This window comes from Perna viridis, chromosome 11, assembly GCF_037379345.1.
Source record: "Perna viridis isolate PV_CMFRI_1.1 ecotype Kerala chromosome 11, ASM3737934v1, whole genome shotgun sequence".
Taxonomy (NCBI): Eukaryota; Metazoa; Mollusca; class Bivalvia; order Mytilida; family Mytilidae; genus Perna; species Perna viridis.
The window spans coordinates 9,085,550-9,106,713 of record NC_142455.1 but is presented as its reverse complement, the minus strand read 5'-3'; the positions used below and the strand labels follow the sequence as shown (position 1 = coordinate 9,106,713).

The window sequence follows — 21,164 nt, the reverse complement described above, 5'->3', positions numbered from 1 at the left end:
AAACAGCAATGGAAATCGACAATGTTGTTTTTGCCGGTCAACGTCCCGAGCGCTACGTCACAGACGTCTAAAGTTCATGGGTCAGAGATGTGACGTCGAAACTAAACTAGATCAGGAATGCAATTGACGATGATGACAACGAAGCAAATTCGTGTGCGTAACAATCTGAAAAATAGGACAAATTAATGGCATCAAAGGATTAATTCGTTTAAAAGGCACGACATTTAATTACTCGAGATATATGGAGTGTACTGAATTCATCATTCATTGAGGAATTTCAAGTAATCCTACAAAAAACTTTATAACTCAATCACTTATCATCATCAAATTTTGCGCTAAAATTGGAGTTCATGTTCATTTGTTTTGGTAAATGTTGATGTTGAAATACCGGCATTTGCGTAACAGAATCAAAGTTGCTAAGCAAGTCATTTAAGTAAACTCTGGAGAGTGGATTTCTGAATTCAGTTATTTATGCGTATATTGAGGACACTATACTGTCAGCAGCGCGTGTGACGTTCCTCGGGGAAATGTCTAGCAACCCCCGGGGATATGGCTTAACAACGCCCGGGGATATTGGATTTTGAGCGACGTGTAGCTAACCAATCAAATTTCTGTCTTGCTGTATTGATACCCTGGTGATAATAACTTTTAGCTAATCATATTCATCAGTACATAACAATATAAAATTAGCATTAATACTATGTCAATACAATTTTTCATGATAACATCAGAGAGGCATATCATGTAAATAAGTTGCCGACTTTCACTTCTCCTGTTCCCTCACCAACAAAATCTTCCATACAAGAAGTGACGATGACTTAAGTTGCAAGTTACCAAACTTAATATATGGATTAGAATGCAACTTATGCGATCTAGTATATGTCGGTTAAACATAAGAACAATTAAACAAAAGAATGTGCGGCCACCGTTCGGGAATTAACACCACCGTATTCCTAACAGTTTATCAACATTTTAATCAACAAGATCATTCAATCTACTATATTACAGTTCGTATTTTAGAAAAAACAAAATTACAATCTAACGAACAGTCCCGTTCTAAGTAAAAAAGTATTGTAGGGAAAGAGAGCAGTACTGGATATGCAGACTTAGTACTACAATACCTTACGAATACAATGACAACACCAACGGTATAGAAAACCTTTTACATGTAAGCCAATAAAACAATAGCATAAATGTGATGAATTTATTTGACAAAAATCCAAGACGGGAAAGGAGTCATGGCCATCGACACTAAATGTTTACGTTATATGACGTCTCCATAGATAGTCTCTTTTCTTTCATACAAAAACCGTATGGACTTCATCAAATTAGAAACAAACTATATTCTATACCTCTCACTCCACTACACTCCCTTTACAAAACAAGTCTTGACACTCCTGTTTTTGACCCTACCTAATCATCATTTTGGATATTTATTTCCACAGACTGTTTAAACCAGTTTGTGCGAAGAGTCAAGATGAAGAAAAACGATAATTTCTTCCACTAGCGTTTGTCAATAAAGGTAAAGATGCAATTAATTTAGCTAACATTCTCCATCACAAAAACGTTACCAACAAAATTCCACCCATATTTCAAAGACAAATCCATACTATTTATTAGTAATTACCCTACCGGTGCACCTGGTCAATGCTCCCAGTTTTAAGTGTAGTCCGAGTTGCTCATTTCCGTTTGTTACTTTGTATGTATGATTTTAGTAACTTTATGTTCTTTGTTGTGTATGTCTGTTTTCCATGCTTGGTCTTTGTCCCAGGATTGCATTCTTTTGATAACCGCTATAACCTTGGTTCACTTAATTACTCTTATATAGTCCTATACTTTACCCATTGCATCCAAAATTTTCCATCATGAAAGGCTATTACAGAACCTCAAAATTGAGGGCTTCAAGGCTAAACCACCTGATTTTTCTTGCAAAACTCTCCATTCAAATATGGTCCTTCTGGTCACGACGTTACGGTAGATTTAACCATCATCGAAAACGAATCTCTGCGTAACACTCTTTCTAAAGGTCCCAAGTACAATGAACCACACTCCATAAATTGGAATTATAACTTTAAAGTTCTTATTGATGCCTTGGAGGAGTGTCAGTAGCATCATTTATCTCAAGTTCTTTGGGGTAGATGCGATGTATCAAAGCCCCGAAATTAGGATTGTTTAAATATAATACGTCATCTACATAGCGGAAACCGAGATTAAAGGATCTAGCCACACGATATTCTTTCTTTCGGATCAGATTAGTTATAAAGTCAGCTTCATAAGAGTGAAAAGATAGGTCAAGTAAAGGAGCACAATTTGTTCTCATTGGAATGCCGACAGTTTTTGAAAAACGTATTTTTGGTGCCGATTAAAAATTTTCATAACTTGACCTACACTTAGAAGTCGATGGTAAAGAAAATTGACTAAACTTTACGACAAACGTGATAACATTTCATTCAGATTGTTCGACTTTCCTTTCATCTGTTGAAACATCCATTCAGCACCTGCGTATGGGGTGTTCATATCAAAACTCATACATTATGATAGAGCTTGTCGAAACTACGCAGACTTTTTGTAACGCGTTATAATTCTACCAGGCTTCTGGAACAGGGTTATGTTGTTACAATATTGAAGTCATCACTACAGAAGCTTTATGGTCGTCGTCATGAACTCGTGGATCGTTATGGTGTTACCATCTGTGCAATGGAAACTAATTTATTCAACGTGTCATAGTTTTCCTTTCCTCGTTTGTCTATCCCAGACTTGACTTTTTATGAGCAACTCGGCGGGTGTTTTCAGAGAAGCAGATGAAGCTTACTCTACCGGTGTACCTGGTCCATGCTCTAAGTTTTTAGTGGAGTCAGAGTTGCTCATTTGCTTTTGTTACTTTGTATATACGATTTTAGTTACATCATGTTCTTTGTTGTGTATGACTGTTTTCCATGTCTGGTGTTTTCGCCTGGACTACATTCTTTCGATTACATTGGTTCCCTTGATTGTTCTTTCATTCACAAAAGGTTCTGTCCTAAGCTTTAAACCAAACATCAAGTATCTACATAGATTACGCATATATTTTACGTTTTCTGTACAAAGTAGCTCAATCTGTTTAAACGATGAATAATGGCGGTAATAATAATGCTTAATATTTATACCTTAATGCTGAATAACATTGGCATTGTAATACAAGGAGAATCTGTTCTTCGACAGTGTTCAAATTACAAACATATTTTCCGTCAGTTCTGTCAACACCATGGTAACGCCCTACTTCAATGAATAAGTTATGGGATAACAACCTCAACCTTGTTAAATACACTTTAAAATTTGCATGTTTTGTTAGGTAATTTTGAATGCAAAAACTGTTGACAATGTATTAATATAGATTAACTTAGTTGAACTATTCAGCTATTCGTTGAACTATTCAGCTATTCGTCCAAAAATTGATTGAAATGATCATATGTTATCTTTTTCACAAACCTCACAAAGCTGTTACAAATAATCATATTAATATATTTTACATATATGAATATACATTTAACTGCACATAATATTTTATGGGACACTTATATCTATATGTATCAAAGGAAAAAAATCTGCAAATTAAAAAATAGTCTCTTTTCATTGTACAAGTGTATATATATTGCTACGAACATGTTTTTTCTCAGAGAACACACAAGGAAAGTTATCACAATAATGTATAACTCTGAGTTACTTTTACTTTGTGTATCCTGTTAGTCCGGTTAAAAGCTCTACAATACTTCTTATGAAAGCGGTCACTCTCTTAAGATAACACCAAAGTGATAGTTTGAACGACCACTTACTATTGATAAAAGGCAAGTTTTGTAAACATATCTACCAAGGGGTCAAGAAATTTGTAAGATATTCATTGCTGGATACTCTGGACGAAAAACAAATGAATGGTTTGACATGACGTTTACAAAATGTTTGTAAGCAAAAAGAAATTTTTATGTTGAACATTTTAGTATTTTGAAATAAACAGAAGTGCAACACAGTCACAAATTTAGTATGTTTTTTTTACACGTTTTAATCGTTTATAACATAGGCATATGCTGCTGCATAGCGAGGTAATCCACCAAAAAGTAACATATTTTGAAATAGATATTGGTACTAATAATGTTTGTAACGATACTAGACAACCCGAACATGTAAGTTTTCTAAAATATAGGTTTAGTTCACTTGACATTCTACAACAAGAATAGATTATTCAACTAGAGGGTTAACATGATTTTCATTTTCTTAAAGTAGGGGTTAATCTCTGCGAATGGAATTGTTGTATTTCTAGACATCGACACAAAGTACCAGTGTAAACAAGAGGACAATTCAAATTTTTCAAATTCAGATGCATGACAAGAGCGTGAAAACCAAAGATATGATCTTCATACACAAGTAGCGAACATAATAAAATAGATAGCATTTAAATACTGGTGATAAGGATTACAAGATGTACTCGAAAAAACGTAGCACTAGCAATATCAATTTTCACAAAAAACAGGATTGACATTAGGTACTCTTGAAGAGTTATATGTATTATGATGGTCTCCGCCAGCGACACCTTTCATAGTGACATTAAGGGTAACCCGGTAAGAATCTTGAAACATCAATGCAGCTATACGACACGAGTCGCAAAGACGTCTAATAAAAACAACACAAATATGGCTGATATCATTCAGTTCAACAAAAAGTCATGATTTTAAGTTAAGATAAGGAAAAGTAGCCATAAAACATAGAAAAATACCAACTATTAACCAACTACATTTATATACATGTAAAAACGCCATAACATTTGATCTTTATCTTATGCAAAAAAAAAACAAAGAAAAAAAAATACATCGTGTCATTAATTTAATTGATGAGGGAAATGAAATGTATCTTTGTGTATTTGCAACGCCATGTATGATAAAAAACCGACATTGAGATTATTTGAAATAAATTGCAAGATATATTATATATCTGTCCTCTGAACGCTTGCAAAATACCAAAAAGTAATCTTCTTAAACTTGTATTACACGTGTTGGTACAGTGTTCAATTTTGTCAAAGGGCAACCCGTCACTGGCAGCATAAGAATTTAACATTTGGGAAATTCCAAATCAAATATATTGTTTGTTTTAAGACGTACTTAAGTGATGCAAAAATATTTTGAACTGTTATCCAGTATATCGCTGCCGTATCTAAAAAAAGTAACTGGTGTTTAACGTTTGGCGAATAGTATATTTTGGTTTATCTATAAATTAAGGACACCGACACTATGAGATAAATCGGTCAAATCACATGACAGGAGTAGAAATGAATCGTTATGTCTTTGTAAGGGAGATAATATAAAATTCACTTAAAAATTGAATTTCGCACTTCAATGGAAACCTACGACAAGGCAAGGTATGGACTTTGTAAAGGCAAGTTTTACAATTAATTTTTCAACATCATCATTGATAAGTCTTGAGTTAAAACTTACTTAGCAACGTAAAGGTTATTCTGATATTTTTGCATCATTATAAAAACAAATGACCAATAGATTCGGTTTTGAATATAATTAATTTTGCAGAAAGAAATTAACTTGAAATTGAATTGGTTAATAAAGAAAGATTTGTTGTTTAAAATTATATAAAAAAGGGGGATGGGTATGATTGACTTTGATATATTTATATCTATCCAGAGTCAACAAACAGAACTTCCATATCATATTTTAAATGAACTTATTTATAGCAGGAATACTATTCGTCGTATTTAGTATACTTTGTCTTCAACTGCGGAGATAACACATCAGTTTTTTTTGTGCTATATTGGAAAAATGAGAGAAAGATTAGGAAGTAATTATCACTAGCAACTAATAAAAACGCTTGAAGCTTTTTTTATAATTTATGTAATCTCCAGTTATCCCGCGTTTTTTTTCAACTTATGATCAGATGTAGTAGATACTCAGTAACTAAGAAGTATATATATAACTTGTGGTTGAACACTAACAACGTCTCAAAATAGCAAATACTATAATGTGTTAAAAATGCTTTATATTGTATGATACAGTATTTGCTCACGATATTATTGTTCATTTGTATTCCTTACAAGTGAAGTAAAGCACTCACAAGAAACTAGTAGTTTGCCACCCAGAACAGTTGCAAAAGTCGGTTTGTTCGCATCATTCCATTTGTTTTCACAAATAGATATTCGACCCCTACTTGCAAACCCAAATCATGTTTGAGTATTGCACAACATCGAGCCTATTTAGTACTTGACGTAACTACTCCAAATCCATCTCAATGGAACTGTAGTGACCAATTATTTCTAATGCTGGTAGGTTTGATGATATTATGATTCTTAAATATTTTATTATCAGTTCTCGATCCGGTTGAAAATAATGTTCATTAAGGCGTTCTCGGTAAGGTTATTTCCCGAATATGGGCACGGGGCTATTCAAATCGGTTCAAAGGTCATACACTAATATCTCTAAAAATTAACTAATTATTTAATGATGAAATCCATTTTAATACATCACAATAATTTGTTGCTGGTTAACGTAATTAAATAATTTTGTAAATATCCCTACACCAAATAGGCGGATCCCGGGAATTTATCGCCCCCTTATACTCGGAAATGGAGGTTGATTGTTGATCAAATATATGGACCTTTAAGACCAGTCAGTTCCCCATTTCCGTTTTGGCATTTATGGATCCGTCACCTTCTCCAGTAGGAGTGGAGTCTACTGCACAATAGATGTAGGGATGACCGCACCGCACATATTAAAAGCCAGTTGTTTTTTAGAGGATAGTTAACTTTCCTTTGTCCGATTGCATTTCATATTTTTATTTCAATGTTGAAGAAACATCTTAGTTAGGTGTCCTTTTTTTTTGGGATAGAGATTTGTCAAATATGTATGTTTTAGTGCTTGGGTTTTTTAGAACATGTTAACTAGGGTTCTACACTTGACATCTTTCAACCGCGACTAGTTAAAAGAAAAATAAGCGGAAAAGAATAACTTGTCCTGTTAACGAAACACACCATGAAAGAAATAACAAACCACAATCACAACAACCATTTCCCGTTATAAAAACAAAAGCTCAAAACGAGCCCTTTCCTGGTTTTTTTTTGAATTCGTTAAAATGAATGTATGACTAAAAAAAACAATATAAAGTGACACAATATACATAAGCTAATGAACAAACTAAACAAAGAAGACCCTCATTCTTTGTTTTGCATGCAACGATCTACAAATGTTACTGTTTGACAAATGAGTTCTCATATTTGACAGTGGCGACCTCAAAACAAACACTTGCACAAGTACATTGTGGAGGTAACATGTCAAGTTCGATATTATTTTTACAAATATAAATAAATATGAAGTATCTTTTCATCAGATTAATTCTGATTATGATTTTGTAAACTGAATTATTGTATGTGGGTGCTGTTTTACCTCTATGAATGATATAAAAAGTAGTAACGAAGTGTCGAAATTGGTTCTCCAAATTGATGTTAACAGTATAGATCTCATTTTTACTTATGCGTACCACTTAAAAGACCTCTTTTTGGGTTACACTCGGATACAAAACTCCCTTTTAGAAGAGAATTGAAGGTAGCCTTTGAGACCTTATATTTATGGAAAAGTGATCATGGCAAATAACGACGACATAAATATTTAAAACTAAAGATATTTCTTTTCTTTTGTCGAATGACTCGAAACAGCCGTTTTTCATTATATTTACCCTTACTTTTTTAAACTAGAATCTGTTTTAAATGTCCACTTTCCTATTATTAAATATTGATCATGCTAATCATATTTTCCAATAATAATAATAATAATAATAATAATAATAAGCTGGTATTAGACATTTTATTTCTTTTCTTTTATGTTTATTTTTGTATTTCAGTACAAAATTATTTGTAATTACAATATGACATAGTTATCGAAATGGATGATTTAGTGACGTTTTTACAAAACATTCATCTTGAGCATCTGACTGAAAAATTCAAGAATGAGGAGATTAGCTTTGACATTCTTGTTAAGATGACAGACAATGAACTGAAAAAAATTGGTATCACGAAATTTGGAAATAGAAAGACTATAGTAGATGCAATTGAAACGAACCCAAAGAAGTTTAAAGGTAAGATGTAATAAAAAATGAGTTGTCAACGATAAGCTCATTATAATCTTTTAATCGTGTGAAAGTAGTTATTTCAACAAAATGTCAACAAATTTCTAATTTTGCATTCAAATATGATAATTATTTATTTTTACTATATTTGTATATTACATGATGTTAACAATGTAATACAAAACAAAATATCATAGCAATTGCAAGTTGCTACATGTAGAAATATACTGTATTAGATTCGAATGCGTCTTACATAGGTCATAGAATGCTTCGACGATATATGTTCAGTCTATAAAAGTTTTACATGTATTTTTATTTTATGATGCGTTACACACAGCATCGTTGCATTGTTTAACATATAACTGAGAACGTAAGAGAGCATTTACAAATATTTTACCTTGCCAATTTAATTTATTTTCGTCAAGTTGATTTCTCATTACATTACATGCTAAGATTTTATATAGTCGAAAACGTCATTTATATGTCGTGTTCGTTATGATCTTGTACTAAATGAAAATTAATTAATTAAAGATACTAAATAGGAGGTGATGCATGCATGTCAAAAAAACCCATGACTCACATTTAATTCTAATTTAGTAGCGGTTACAGACCACGAAACGGTCTTAATCTGTAACTTGATTCATTAATTTTTGAAATAAAAAGTTGTAGCTTGTGTTTGACACTGGCAGTTTGCTCTAGTTACCGTTCTTGAATCGGTTTAATTATGTTGATTTCAGTGGGAGATAAATGTGTTTTTTTCCCCAAAAAACCACAAATTTTAATACAAGAAGGATAATCGTATTGTAAAAGTATAGCATATGCATACCAAAAAATAAACCTTATTCTCTTGGCGGTTTTTTGTTCACCATGAATCATTTTAGTAAGAGCAGTGTCTGAATTTTATGTACTTAAATGTTCTTTATAAAAGCAAGGCCAATGTTGCATAAGATAAACATTTGCTAATCAACTTATCACTCGATTAAAGATATCACGATCATAATGATATTGATGATAAAAAACGGATGCACGCATTGTTTGTCCTAAACATGTAGCAGGTGTAAACTTTATCACCAGAATAAATTTTGTGAACACCCTTGTTTACGGCACATGAGATTCAAAATACAAAATTATTTTTTTTATTCTAGAATAAAAACGTAAAATTATTTTGTTTAAACACTAACTAAGCTTTCGAATACGACAAAAAAAATGTTATAAACAAATGGCTGCTTTACTGGAGTCTAATTTTCTAAAATAATAATTATCTTTTCTATGTTAATATGCATTTATATTAAATATGCTACAAAAGAGCAATGCGAACGTCGTATATATTTAGATATGTCGGAAGGAGACGGAGTTGAACAAACTAAACTAAAAGGCAAGATAGGAAAGGTAAGTGCACGAGCATATGTTTTACAAGAGAAGTATCATTCATTTGTGTCCTATTATCTATTTTAACAGCCATGCAAAATACACACACACACACACACACACACACACACACACACACACACACATATATATATATATATATATATATATATATATATAAACGTCTCAGATTGTGACGACTCTTTCGCTACCCAGCTCCATCGGATCAAATTGATACAGGGAAGATACGTAAACGTATAGCTAGAAAGGTATGGAAAATTCCCGAACGATGTTAGAACTGTCAAACTTCCGATGCAAATTTTTGGTCGTTCCCTCCGAGGGACTCGAACTCGTACCGGTGTGACATAGATGCATTTTAGTTTTGTAATATAAAAAAAATATCTCTTATTAATAGATTTGTCTCATACTTGACAACTTCTTGAATAATATTTATGAAAATCGTAGAATGCATACGGCGTAAGATATGAAATGAAAGAAAGCAAAAACACACACACACACACAAAAAAAAAAAAAAAACAAAACAATACAAACAATCGACAAAATATTCGTCTAATATAAAACAGTGTGAAATTGAGATATACGAATCGTTTTTGTTTTGCATTGTTAATTTATGAAACGTATAAAAATTATTATGTATAGTTATATTCAAACGAAAATGTTTACAAATAAAATTAACATATCACAGAGTTATTGGATCTGCGCTTTCGTGAACATTTTCCATACTAACAATACAATTATACATTTGCGATTCAATGATTCAACACTACTACTAAACACTTGCCGTATTATATGTTATTAAGGATCTTTACGAGGGATACAGGATCATATTCCCTTTCTGTTTTTTTAATTCCTTGAGTCGCAGGTGAAAGAGATATAAAACTCAGACTGGGACTATTGTGCCGTATCCACAGTGATGATCCCGAAAAACAAATATTTTTTACAGGAATGTTTCGATTTTAAGTCAATAAAGTTTAAGTGTTGTAAATCAATTATGTTTTGATGGTTCAATATCATATAATATATGTAATGAGTATATATAATTTTGTGTGTGCCCTGATGTATCGTTGTTTGTATGTAAAGTGTTGTGTTTGTGTGGATGTTCCATTTATCTCTTGAATATTGATTTTGATAATACATAAAAGTGTAATAAGAGAACACCAATGATGGTTGAATCAGATAATAAAACTGAATGTTTTTATAAACCTAATCAATTAAATCAACAAATATTTAAAGAAACCCCCAACGGTTTGTGTTTTTACTCGCCAATCTTCACTTTGTGTTGAATAAAATACTAGCTTTACTTTTTTGGATACAGAAGTTGCTATTTGATTTCCGTGCATGAAAGTCGTTGAAACGGTCAGAAATACTCCTATCATCAAGGTCGTTAGAAAAACCCGAAGCCACTACATTGTATTGGTGACCTGCAGTTGAATCTGAAACTAACGGCAAATGAAATGTCCTAAGCGGAAGTAGCTACAGACGGGATTAGCTTCAAGCCTGTGGTTGATCCTTCATGGCACACCGTATATCATCGCCCATTACTTCTTTTTCCTTACAAGACACACGTTGATCAATTGCTAACACCGAAGCCGATTTATGGCCGATAATTGCAATTGCTTGTCCTTGTGAGAGAAAAAAAAACATATTCCCAAATCCGAAGCTCCTTTTGCACAAGCATAATGGAAAATTGATAATGTAACTGTCTGTGAAAATATTTTTTCTTAACTTTGGCAAACATTGAAAGTAAATCTCGGCCGACAAATCTATTTTGAAAGAGTTATCAAGGGAACCAAGGCCCCAACGGAGATCGAAGGAATGTAATCCAGGGACAAAGACTGTTACTTAAATAATCAGTCCTGTCATCCTCATTCATCATAAAAATGGCATTCCAAAGCCTCAATGTCTGAGACTTCGTCATATTTTCAGCGGTGACCAAAATTTCAGGGCTCATGATGTGACATGATGAAATTTCCTTTGTCAAGAAAGGTTGTCATAGCAGAGTTTTAGATCAAGCCATCACATCAGTTTCCTGGACCGTTATTTCTGAGTCTATGAAAAAGCGGATGAGAAACACCAATGATGGTGTCCCTTTTGTTTCGACCTACCATCCTTACAATTTTGCAATCCAGAATCCTAAATCTATATTTCTCATAAACGAAATACTGACAGCAGTATTAAGGATTCGCTTCCAATTATTCCCCGTATAAAAGGTAAGATTATAAACTCGCACCTTGTAATGACTTCTTTCAAAAATACCATTAGACGCTTTTCTGTCAGCTACAAAAGCAAACTACACTATAAGCCATCATTCTGTTCGTCGTAGCAGCCACTTCTGAAAGTTCAAAGATGGTTTCATTAAACGTCATTTACGTTGTGTTTTCAAACACTGCAACATGGTTTATACGGACAAGACTAGTCGGAGGTATGGTGGTCGTTTTGTAGAACAAATACAAAGCGTCACAATGGAAAAGATTGTCCGATCAATGAACATTTTCGGGAGGCCACCTAAGTGTTAATGGCATAAAAGTAACTGGTCTTTGGAAACATGTTCATTTAACTGTGAGTTCCTTGAAAAAACAGATTTTCAGTTTTCTTGAGACTGCCCATCCCCTTGAATAATGTGAACGCCTACATGTTTCAGTTATCATAGCACAGTTTTCCCTCATTTTTCATAAATCTGCAGTTTCATTATTTTCATCTTGAACTTGACGCGTCATTTCCGCAATGACAAATATCAATTTTTAAGGACACCATGTCTGCACAAACTAAGTCGACAATGTTTCTTGCATCATTTTGTATCCGAAAATTTGGGCCACACTTTTTGTGTTTTATTACTTTTTATTTATAATTTATTTGTATTAAGTTCTCTTTAACTCTTTGAATATTGCTTTCTTTCATTAATTTTAATTAAATATTTAAACTAGCCAGTTGCTGTAACTTCGGTTCTCTTTAACATCCAATGTTCAAACACATTCACATAATATAAACATTCGTTATAATTTATGTTTCATTTGCATTTAAATGTGTAATTTTTCTGTTAAAAGTGGTTTTCTTTATGATATTTCAGTTATCAAATACAATGGATGATTTGGTGATGTTTTTACAAGACATTCAGCTTGAGCATCTGGCAGATAATTTTAAAAATGAGGAAATTTCCCTTCAACAGTTAGTTCAGATGACGGACGGTGAACTAGAACAAATTGGTATCTCGAAATTTGGAAATAGAAAGACAATATTAAATGCAACCAGAGCGAATTTCAAAAGTAAGAATTTAATGATATGTTGTTCAGGCAACGCCTCATTTTTATTTTGTTATGGATAGCATTTTGTGAGGTAATAGGGACGTTGTTCAGAAAGAACATGGACCTTGGTCCCCAGGAGTCTGACCAAAATTAGGGTCAATTGTACAAATATCCGAAATTTGCATTAGAATCGGGAAAAAAAACCTTATTGTTCCTATAAATATAAAGTTGTGAAAAATCGGATGAAGGAATATTTCTAAAGTAAGCAACATAAGTCGTTGAAAATACATTTTCATTTTTGCTCTAAATTGAAAACTTAGAAACGGGAATTTCCAAAGAAGCAGCACTGCAAATACTCTGTACTGAGTTTGCATTTTTGTAAATTTTAGACAAACACATCATCCTAAGCGCAAGGTGGTTGGTAATGTGCTTTTAAATGAAAATGTAACTTTTTGATGATAAAAATAAAGAAGCATAAAACCTGGCTTATTACTACTTGTTAGCTATGTAGTCAAACCGACTTTATATTTGAACAATTTAGAGTTTCATCCATAGAGTTAAGGTTTTTAGGTCGAGCCTGACAATCGCATATACTATTTCTTTGTGTTATTTAAATAAATAAATAAAAAATATTATCATTACTATTTTGTTTTGGTAAAAATGTTTTTGTTATATTGTCATTTCGCAGTTGAAATGATCGATTAGTCTCATTTCGTCAAAGGACAGTTCTTGTTGTTTCACAACATCTTTTATCCCGGTGTTTCCTTCTCAGCCAAGAAATATAATTGATTCGGGACGTAATTTTAATAAATGGCTCTATCACAGTTTGAATTCAAATGTGCAATATAATTGGTTTTATTTGATACGTAGATAGCCCAGTTAGAGATGGGACTAAACATTTGAAAAGACAGACGGAAGACGATTGTTCTGACAACGGATCAGATTTTGAAAAGATACCAAATGAAAACAAAGATCCAGGGCATTACGATAAAGGCTGTTTAAACAAGACAAGAGAAGAACATGTAAGAACATGTATTGATAATTTTAGCAAATTCCTTTGATTTTTATTTGCTGATAATGCTAAGACCGGCAAATTGACTTGAATTTACAAGAAATTATCGGGTTTTCCAATGAACATGGTCCGATTACCCGTGTATGGATCACATGTTGGAGGAGGTCAATGCAATTGTGATTTACTATGACGCTGCAACCCCTTGCAATGATTTGTACTTGCAACCGTTACTGTATACAATATTTTTAAACATGTACAAAAGAAATACGTTACATCTACGAAATAGCTTTTAAAATATTTATCCATAAATGGTATAATTGTATGATAAATCAATACGGTATGTTTTACTTCAGCTAAAATGATGATTTGTTGCATTCTTACATGAACATCTTTTGCTCTCGAGCTGAAGAAAAAAGAATTGAAAAAATCAATGATGCTTTTACGAGTTAGGTAGTTGATGTAAATCCTGTCTTATTAACTAGTTACTATAAATTACTATTTCAAATTAAATATAGCAAACAGATGTTAACTAGATAACTGACTATGCTTAACGTCCTTTGGATCTCGAAAATTTCTCATAGGAGTGACGCTATTTTCAAAATAACTAGTAAAATCGGAAGTCTTCATAGTACACTTTATATAATCGTTATAATAATCCTGATAATGATGAAAAACAGATGTTAACAAATTAATCTTGTGGTATGCCAACCTTTCTTTGTCACATTATTTCATCACTTGACGCACATGCTAAATTTTAACTGGACCGTACCACAAATCAGGAGGAAGAATGGTAATTCGATAAAATAGTGATGCTTTTGGGTTATATTTAACATATTTTATATAACGAGCATCATTCTTTTTATAAAGAGCAAACTACCGATAAAAGGAATTAATGACATTTTGTTTTAGATAGAGACTTTATCACGGCCAATGTCAGGGCTCGCCCTATCGGGCTCACCTTATATGAACCGTGATAATGTCACTAAGAAAAACAAAATGTCATTTATTCCTTTAATATGTAGCATCCTTTTGTAAGCTTATCTGTTGTCCCACATTCAATAACGTGCACTGAAAGGGAATTTTTTAACAGACCTTACAGACAATTTCATGAGTATCAAAGCTTTAGTTTAATTCCACTGGCCGCTTTCTGTGAACAATATGATATTTTTTAATTCTTCTACAAACTTCAGTTTCTGTTTTATATGATTAATATCATGCACGTTTATTGGCAAGATTGGGTTTAAATGTATATATCTTGTACCTGCTGAATGAACTCTCATGTTTTTTTTTAATGACAAGAAGTATTTTTAATTAGTAAACAAAAAGGTTAATATCGATGGTATAAGTTACCTCTTAAATGCGGAATTTCACGTATTCCGTATATAATATACCACATAATGTGACCAGTCGATAACTAGTACCCCAAATCAAAATTACACTTTTGTGTTGTTGCATTTTGCTAATGATATGTTGTGTACTATTTATTCTGCTGGGATTATTTTGTTTAGTTAGCAAGAAATCTTCGATAGAATTTTGTATTCGTGTTCTTATTTTTTTTTCAAGTGTGACATTTAATAGAATCTGACCAATCTGATTAAGATACGTTTTAATTCCGGATTATAATAGTTAATGCGCATAGGGTTTCAAACTTTCGACATTTAGGAACCCCCTTTTCTCTATAATAACGATGTTAGAACTCTCAAGTTTGCGATGCACATTTTTGGTCTTTCCCTCCGCAGGACTCGAACTCGTACCGCTCTGACATCTATGGCAACACCGCCTGCACAAAGTTCAGTACCCTAGACCACTCGGCCAGCTAGGCTATATAAAATCGCAATATATAGGCATCGCAAATTTGACAGGTCTAACATCGTTGGGAATTTTTCAGACCTTTCTATACGTTTACATATCTTCCCTGTATAAATTTTATCCGATAGAGCAGTGTAGCGAATAGAGTCGTCACATTCTGAGACATTATATATATATATATATATATATGTGTGTGTGTGTGTGTGTGTGTGTGTGTCATAACTTTTGTAAGCAGATTCTTATTTGGAAATATAATTGTATTATAAAAATAATTACGAATCTTATCTAATTATATAATTTATAAACATGAAAGTCTTGGCTATTTAAAGATTCTCTGCCGCTTATGCATGCAGTAACCGAGCGTGATATAGTGCATTCCACTTAAGCGCATACTTGTTAATTGCATAGAAACTCAAAGAACAAAAACAGAATCCATCTTACGAATGTAAAACAATCTCTTATTTGCATAACATAAGACCAAAAAATTTCCTCTTAAATGCAAAATTTATTTTCACAATTTACTCAAAAATGTACCTATATGGGTAAAATAACAATAGTACATCGTAAGTGAAATACCTCGGTTTTCTTAAAAATGTTGTTTTTACAACAATATTTTCTCTATCCTTTGAATTGACACTTAGACACAAATTTAATTAAACATGAGAAAAGAGTATATCCCACTTAAACATTGAAAATATTAAGTAAAATCTCTGGAAAATGATCATTTCTTTTAACAACATATGCCTGTTAATTGCATAATTTTTTTTCTGGCAAATTAATTATGCGATTAACTGGAATTCACTTTATACCTCAGCGAACGAACGCTTTATAAAGCAATCAAAACCATACTAATGATTGTCAGACCTAAGTCAAGCTGAAATCATAATATTGTTTTATCACTTGATGCTACATGTAGCAAACGTCATTTTGCTTTACTATTGGACTCAAAGAGAACATAAACTGAACACGTAGAGACAAACTAACTAATAGTTAGGTGTGAAGGGTACGAGTTTACCTGCCAAAATGTTTAATACTTTTACGCGCTTTTAATTTACGACAGCTTAACCCTCTAAAGAACCTATTCTTTCGACACCTGGGCACTATTAGTAGCCATTGCGTCTTTATTTTAAAGATAGTGTTCCAAATCAATGGTTAATGAACTTTTCAAACCGAAAAAAAAAACTTTCCGTTGACACAAATAATCAATGTGGTCAGAAAAAGTGTTTTGGCTGTGTAGTGGTTGCCGCATTTTATAACCTTTAAAATACCTGGTGCCACAACGCAATGCACTGAAAGTCTTTTTATTTAAAAAAACTGATACGAAACCAATTAGGATACAATAGTGCATTGTTTCTTTATGTGCAAGAAAATCAACTTTGACCGATAAAAAAGTTTTATTTCTGCTTTTTTTTCTTTGAGTTGCATTATTGCATCATATGCATTATTGGTATTGTCTATTTGTTCAAAATTAATATATGCTTTCCGCTCAATAAAATGATAGTTTTAGTTGTAGCCAGGACAAAAAGAAATTGTAGGCAGATTTTTCTCTTTTGAGTTATTAAGACTCCATGTTTATCACAAATCCTGTCAAAACTAAGAGGTACTAAACAGTTTAACCTAGTTTTATATGATTATCTTTGCAAATATACGAAGTATTCACAAAATGGACCGATTTGGAACGTGTATTAAAACTAATGTAAATATGACACTTCAAACCCCTATTTAAATAGAAATGTCGATATTTTACTGCAAATGTTAGATATTAAAAAAATATTTTCAGAAAGTGTTTTTTGCCTATCTACTTTCTAATATAACATTTCGATACCTCATAGATCAAGGTCGGCTTTCATTTTGAACTGCTATAATTTGAGAGTGTTTTGTATGTTTACCGAAAACTGCCTCGGACGGCACTTTTTGCTAGTTTTTCGTAAAAAAATAGCTGTTGATTCTTGTATGAGATGGAATTTGAAGTGATCTGGTGAAAAGGTTTGAAAGTTTTCTTACCAGTTAAGGGAAATAAGTCATACAAGGCATATTTTTGTTTAGAAATGCTCATGCTAATTGAAAGAAAAGTTTTGATAAAAACTGTAATTTTTTGCGATAATTGATGTTGGTATTAAGCTTGACCGCAGCATAAACTATTTACTTAATTATGGTGAAAAGAAACGTTTTGTGTCCGCCTGCCTTGTGGAATACATTTAATATCAAAAGTAACTGAAATTCAATCATTTTATTTGAAACTTGAATATTGCAGATTTTTCTAAATAAAAGTGGTTTATCTTTTGTGAAATAAGCTTTGTTCTTAAATTCCCAGAAAGTAGCATGTGTATTTTTTTGTCGAATGAAACTTTGAGATATATAAAGCAAAGTTTTGGAGCAACGTAAAACGAATAGTTAAAATGATGAATGTAAACAATTCAACAAGAAATTTAGAAGATGTTGACTTTAGTGGAACCGTAAGAGAGATTAATCGTTTATTGACATGACTTACGTGCTCAGCCTTTGCAGTCAGTGTTTGTTGCAATAGGAAGACAATCCTAGTGTATTTCATAGCATACATAATATATGTTTATGAGAACAATGTTCTATACATACGTTAGTTCAATAACCAATAAGTCTCTCGTAGAGAATAGCCACATAACCGACTTAACTAACTGACATAACGTGGATACAAATTAAAATACGAAGCATTTTTCTATGATAATGTCGTTTTATCTACTTCTTGGACTTATTTGCGATATCACACCATGAACAATGTGATACGAACTTGTGATATGAACAAGTCGACGTTGTTATTATGTGTTGTGTGATTGTGTATTATTTTCTATAAGACGTGATTGTTTAAAAAAAAAAAAGATTCACAAAATGATGATTTGTGCGGAAGCGACGTTGTTCTCCCGACAGTATTGGTGACGTCAGAGATGTACCATAGCTAGAAAGAGTAATCAAGGGAACCAAGGTTATAGCGGTAATCAAAAGAATGTAATCCAGACATGGAAAACAGATATACACAATAAAGACCATAAAGTAACTAAAATCATGCATACAAAGTAAAAAAAGCATGAGCAGCTCGGACTACACTAAAAACTGGGAGGAGCATGGACCACATGCACCGGTAGGGTAAGCGTCCTCTGCTTTTCTAGAAACATCTACCGAGTTGCTCATAAAAAGTCAAGTCCGGGGTAGACGAAAGAGGAAAGAAAAACTATAACACAATGAATAAATCAGTTTTCATGGCGCAGATGGATACACCATATCGATCCACGAGGTAATGATGAGGACAACAAAACTTCTGTAGTGACTTCAATCTTGTAGCAACACTTTCTGTAGGAATCATAGGAAAAAAGCTTTTATAACTAATAAAAATATATCACTGCAAAATTTCAACTCGCTTTATGTTAACACCATAACAAACTAGCTACTGTTGAAATCAGTTATTCCTAATTGATTTTTGCGATATTTAACTTACACTCATTTGTATTTCTTTCCACAATAATGACCAAAATCCGACAAGATATAATCCAGATACTTTTGATAAATGTTTTGATGGAAAATTGCCAAGTTCTTCAAAGGGTAGGTTTGCAAATACGCTGCAAATTACACAAACGATAAGGAAATAGATAAGGATCTTTGGAAAAGTCTTTTTTAATGTTACTGTTCCAATCCACCAGCTCGGAAATACTCAATTTGAGAATGTTTTATAATATTTTTCGGAGTTCTTCACTTAAATGAGATTTACACTAAATTTACGAACGGACGGACGTACCGATAGGAATTATCTGTTTTGTTCCGTGGAATGACTACACTTATAGTAGAAATAGTGCTCAAACTAAGGTTTGATTTATTTCGATTTTATTGAAACTATAATCAAATTTAATGTAATGCCTCTACAAACTGGGCCTTTTATTTATTAGACTGAAAATCTAGTTATAATAGCATACGTATCTTTCGATCGGTAACGAAGAAAAACATATGCCAAGGATTATGTAAGAGTAGGAAACCTTAAAATGTTAGTTGTCGCCCATTATGTCTGATCATTATTCATTTTCCTTATAGCTTTTTCATATTTCTTATATTTTATTATATTACTAGAATAGAAAAAATAATGTATATTGAATTTCCAAAATGTAAATTGTATTTCCTTTGCAAAAGCTACACAATATATAGGCAATGTGTGGAACTATATATAAAAGTTATGAATGTCATTATCAATCTTTTTAGTTACTGTTGTTGCTATTGGCTATCTTTCATCTGAACTAATCGTATAGACATGTAGTACATATATCCAATAATGGGATCTGTCCATGAATTCATGAGTTTAAGCATTTTACAGTCAGCCCTGCTCAAGATGCATTGCACGATGTTATTACGTTGAACACGGATGTTTTGATAAGGGTACGTTGTCACATCTTGTAAATATGTATAGCTAGGTGAATGACTAATTTGGTACTAAATTATTTCACGGAGGGAGAAATCACCCGAGATAAAGTCTGGATATGGCGATATAGTGCACGGATACCTCCCTCAACTGCAGTCAATGTCTGTTAAATTATACAGAATATATCTATGTTCGTGTTCGCACAAATTCTCAAGAATTTGTCTGGGTGTATTTCCGAAAAGTTTATTTGCTATCTTTTAATTTCAGTCGTTACAGTTCGAGCGAAATATATACATATGATCTGTATAGGGTTATTTCAGTGGAGCGGAAATTGCCGATGATTTTTATTTACAATAAATATCTTATCATCAGCGAAATCATTTAAAAAAAAACGTAGCAATGAGAAAGGAACAAAAAGTTCAATCTTCAGCTGTGATGAGCATGAACTACTTGACCAACAATGAACATGAATAAGTCAAAAACACAAAAGAGTCCTAATTCGATGCATAATTGTTTGGTTTGTTGTTGTTGTTTTTGTAATAGTTTTTGTCATTGTTGTTTTTTGATGTAGTTTTTTGTTTTGTTTTATTTGATTGTTTTTTGGTAACTTTTCATTTTTCATTACTTAAACCATATTCAAAAAATTATTAAGGCGAGGGGCGGATCAAAGATTTCAGGTTAGTGTTCATTGTCAAGCGAAACGAGCCAAAATACGATTGGATGTAGATATCGTGAAAAATTAGGATTTCATGCATATAAAATTATCTTCCCCATATTGTTTTTTCTTTGGGGGGGGGGAATGGGCCTTCGCCTTTGCACCTTTGATCCGCGCCTGAATGCATTACCTCACATATTATGTAGTGTGTTGCGACTCATTAATCTGCTTAAATATGTTTATTCAAAAATAATACTCATAACTTTATTCTACACTTTAGTAGGAGATCAGCCTGCTAAAATTAAGCGCATTTGTATTTAGTTACTCGCATGCGGACACTTAGCAATCAGAAAGATCTAGGTTTGAAAACAAGAAATTTGAATTATTTTCGGACAAAAATGCAATGTATAGGAAGCTGGTGATTTAAACCAATACACGTGCACATGTAGTATTTATAGGAAAGAAGCAACAGTAAATAAAACCAAACTCAAAAAAAAAAAAAAAAAAAAAAAAAAATAGTGTAAGAAAACAGAATAGTTTTTACTTTGAAAACGCCAAAAATTATTATATAATTACGTACAGGTT

At 32.5% G+C, this 21,164-nt stretch overlaps 1 protein-coding gene across 7 annotated transcripts in view; it reads left to right on the top strand.

Moving 5' to 3' along the window:
• The first annotated feature begins 5,262 nt into the window (after positions 1-5,262).
• LOC148602887 (uncharacterized) overlaps positions 5,263-21,164 on the top strand; it is a 52,184-nt gene continuing 36,282 nt past the window's right edge. For 3 of the 7 annotated variants that reach the window (XM_088551490.1, XM_088551492.1, XM_088551486.1), the window contains exons 1-5: positions 5,263-5,386; positions 7,870-8,103; positions 9,428-9,483; positions 12,551-12,746; positions 13,596-13,747. In XM_088551490.1, coding sequence (XP_088407616.1) covers positions 7,911-8,103; positions 9,428-9,483; positions 12,551-12,746; positions 13,596-13,747 — 597 coding nt within the window. In that variant the 5' untranslated portion in view covers positions 5,263-5,386; positions 7,870-7,910. Of the gene's footprint in view, positions 5,404-6,168; positions 6,299-7,869; positions 8,104-9,427; positions 9,484-10,798; positions 12,747-13,595; positions 13,748-21,164 lie in introns of those variants that run through there. The other 4 variants (XM_088551489.1, XM_088551488.1, XM_088551493.1 and 1 more) reach the window with 4 other exon arrangements.